Source organism: Bidens hawaiensis, unplaced genomic scaffold, assembly GCF_021521415.1.
Source record: "Bidens hawaiensis isolate Kalapana, Puna unplaced genomic scaffold, B.hawaiensis_p1.1 tig00020699_1, whole genome shotgun sequence".
NCBI classification, from domain to species: Eukaryota; Viridiplantae; Streptophyta; class Magnoliopsida; order Asterales; family Asteraceae; genus Bidens; species Bidens hawaiensis.
The window spans coordinates 330008-332601 of NW_027493184.1; the positions used below are offsets into that span (position 1 = coordinate 330008).

At 32.3% G+C, this 2594-nt stretch overlaps 1 protein-coding gene across 1 annotated transcript; it reads left to right on the forward strand.

The window, feature by feature from the left end:
• Positions 1-218: 218 nt before the first annotated feature.
• Positions 219-1621, forward strand: LOC143561543 (CASP-like protein 1). The gene is made up of 3 exons (XM_077049598.1): positions 219-517; positions 673-802; positions 1187-1621. The coding sequence occupies exons 1-3, from the start codon at positions 246-248 to the stop codon at positions 1409-1411; spliced, it is 627 nt and encodes a 208-aa protein (XP_076905713.1). The 5' UTR covers positions 219-245; the 3' UTR covers positions 1412-1621.
• Positions 1622-2594: the final 973 nt, after the last annotated feature.

The following is a 2594-nucleotide window of genomic DNA, read 5'->3' on the forward strand; positions in this document are numbered from 1 at the left end:
TATTTATACAAAATCTTTCACCGTGAAAAGATTTTCAATAAACGCCTACAAGAACTAAACTACCCATAAATCAAAAAGTTTCTAAAAAGGTAACATCTAATAGAAAACTAATTAAATCCTTAGAAACATTAACAAACAAACAAATATTCATCCTCTATATATTTGGATGCCATGGTAATATCCATACCACATTCCTCTTAAACCCCCTTAAATTCTAATTTTCTGCCCTCTACTTCGCACTAGTCATGGCATCACTCGAAATCGGAGCTTCTCCACAAGCCACCATGGAGACACAAAAAGGGTGGCCATCAAAATTAACTAGGTACGTCTCTGGTAACGACTGGGTTGCTATCAAGAACCCTGGGAGGGTTGATGTAACCTTAAGGCTCTTCCTGTTCGTATTTTGCTTTGTCTCGGTTGTTGCCGTGGTCACTTCTAAACAAACCGCAGTCATACGTGTTTCACCCGACATGACAATAGGCGTGGATGCAAAGTTCACTCACTTATCATCTTTCACGTAAGTAACTCTGGCATTTATAAACATACCTATGCATATATTTTATATTTATTATATTAACTAGAGCACGTATTATATCACATATTCACGTATTAACACAATGACTTATTAATCATTCTTGTTACCTAATGGTTAATTACGTGTATGGCATATAGGTACTTTGTATCAGCCTACTCCACTGTTGGCTTCTATAGCATAATCACCGGGTACTTATCATATTCATCGCTAAAGAAGCACGAACCAAGCTCAATAAACCAGCAATTACATTTTGTGCTACTCGATACTGTAAGATTTTGAACCATGGCATTACGCTTGTGAATTGATATCGTTTAAATTTGGAATAAACTCTCCAATTCTATAAACCAAGAAAATAACTCAAAACTTAATTACAACCCTTATCATGACTCGATATATATAGCTAAACATAAACCATTTTAGACTATAACTAGGACTCTCATGAAATAATAAAAACAGTTAAGATAATTAATCCAAACTTTATAGTTATCCATAACACTATAATTAGCTTTATTTGCATTCCAAGACTTCTTCCTTGTACCGCAAGTCACATATAATCAAAGAACAGTTGGATGATTAATTCCATTCCAATAGGGCATGTTACTAAACCCTATGAAACTGAATTAATATATGGCAATAATATTTTGTGTGCAGTTGATGTTATCGATCTCAACATCCGCAACAGGAGCTGGAGGAGGAGTAGCATATGAAGCACTCAAAGGAAACCCTCATGTCCGTTGGGTGAAGATCTGCCATATCTTCGATACATTCTGCCACCATCTTGCATCTGCTGGAGCCGTGTCACTTCTAGCCTCGGTTACACTCTTAATGCTCGTTTGGTTCTCGGTTTCGGCTATTGTGAGGAACAGTAGGAGGTGATTTAATCACAAGAGACCGATTTACACGTTTATATTGTCGTGTGTGATCATGCCTAATTGGTTGGGGAATGGAGACCCGACATGTCGTGTGTTTGTATTATCTTTGTTTTCCTTTTGTGTTATGTAGTCAAGTGTCAACTTATATATCTTTAGTAAAATATTATCCATGCATGATTTATGCATGGTTTATTAATGTAATATTATTTACTATGGAGAGAAGCAAAATAAACTGGATTTGATGTAAATATTTTGAAATTTCTTTTTCCGTTAACGCAAATAACGAATTAGATTATCCCTAAGTGGGTTAACAGGGTGTAAATCATGTTACGCTCATGGGTTAGCGGGTTGAATAATTATCTTAAACTCTAACTTGACTCATCGTGTACACTTAAAATAGTGTTGTGTTTTAGCCTTTAGGTCGACGTTCTTTTAGGAATGTGATTAACCTTGTGATTGACTTAATAACAATTTAAATAATCGATTGCTCTTACTGACATGAACTTTTTGTAAAATTTGTTATTTTAATTGTTTTTATATATTTGTCGTTCATTCACTATTAAAAAACTTGGGTTTATATGTTTAACTTAATATTAGAATGAACAAATAAGAATAATCAAGAATGGGCAGCTAAAACTTAATTTCACTTTTAAAATTTATTAATTATATGAAATGTTATAAATCAAAATGTTTAATTTAAAATTTGTAATACGTTTTGACAATACGTTTCATCCATATATTTTCGCCGGATGGGTAATAGGTAGATATAGGACAATTTGCTAATCTCAGTCTCATATTTAGTTGTAAAATCGTGTTCTATATTTGAGTTATTACCCGTTCGGTATCGAGAAGAGCCGTGGGTATTGAGTTTACTCGTTAGTTTGTTAAAAAAATTGTTAGGATTTTTAATTATATCTTTTTACCATTATAATTATTGTATGCTTTTATTTATATATATCGACTATATCAAATTAAAATATGACACATTATATACATATAAACATTATCATAAATAAATAAATAGCAACACTATAATTTTATAGAAATTTAAGTATAAACTTCATAACATATAAAATCTAATCTTACTCTTCTAATAAAGTATAACAAAGAGGATTATGTGTGAAGTTCACATTCAATTCTAGCCTAATTTTCCCTCATAATCTTCTAATCCCTAAGTTCATTCATTT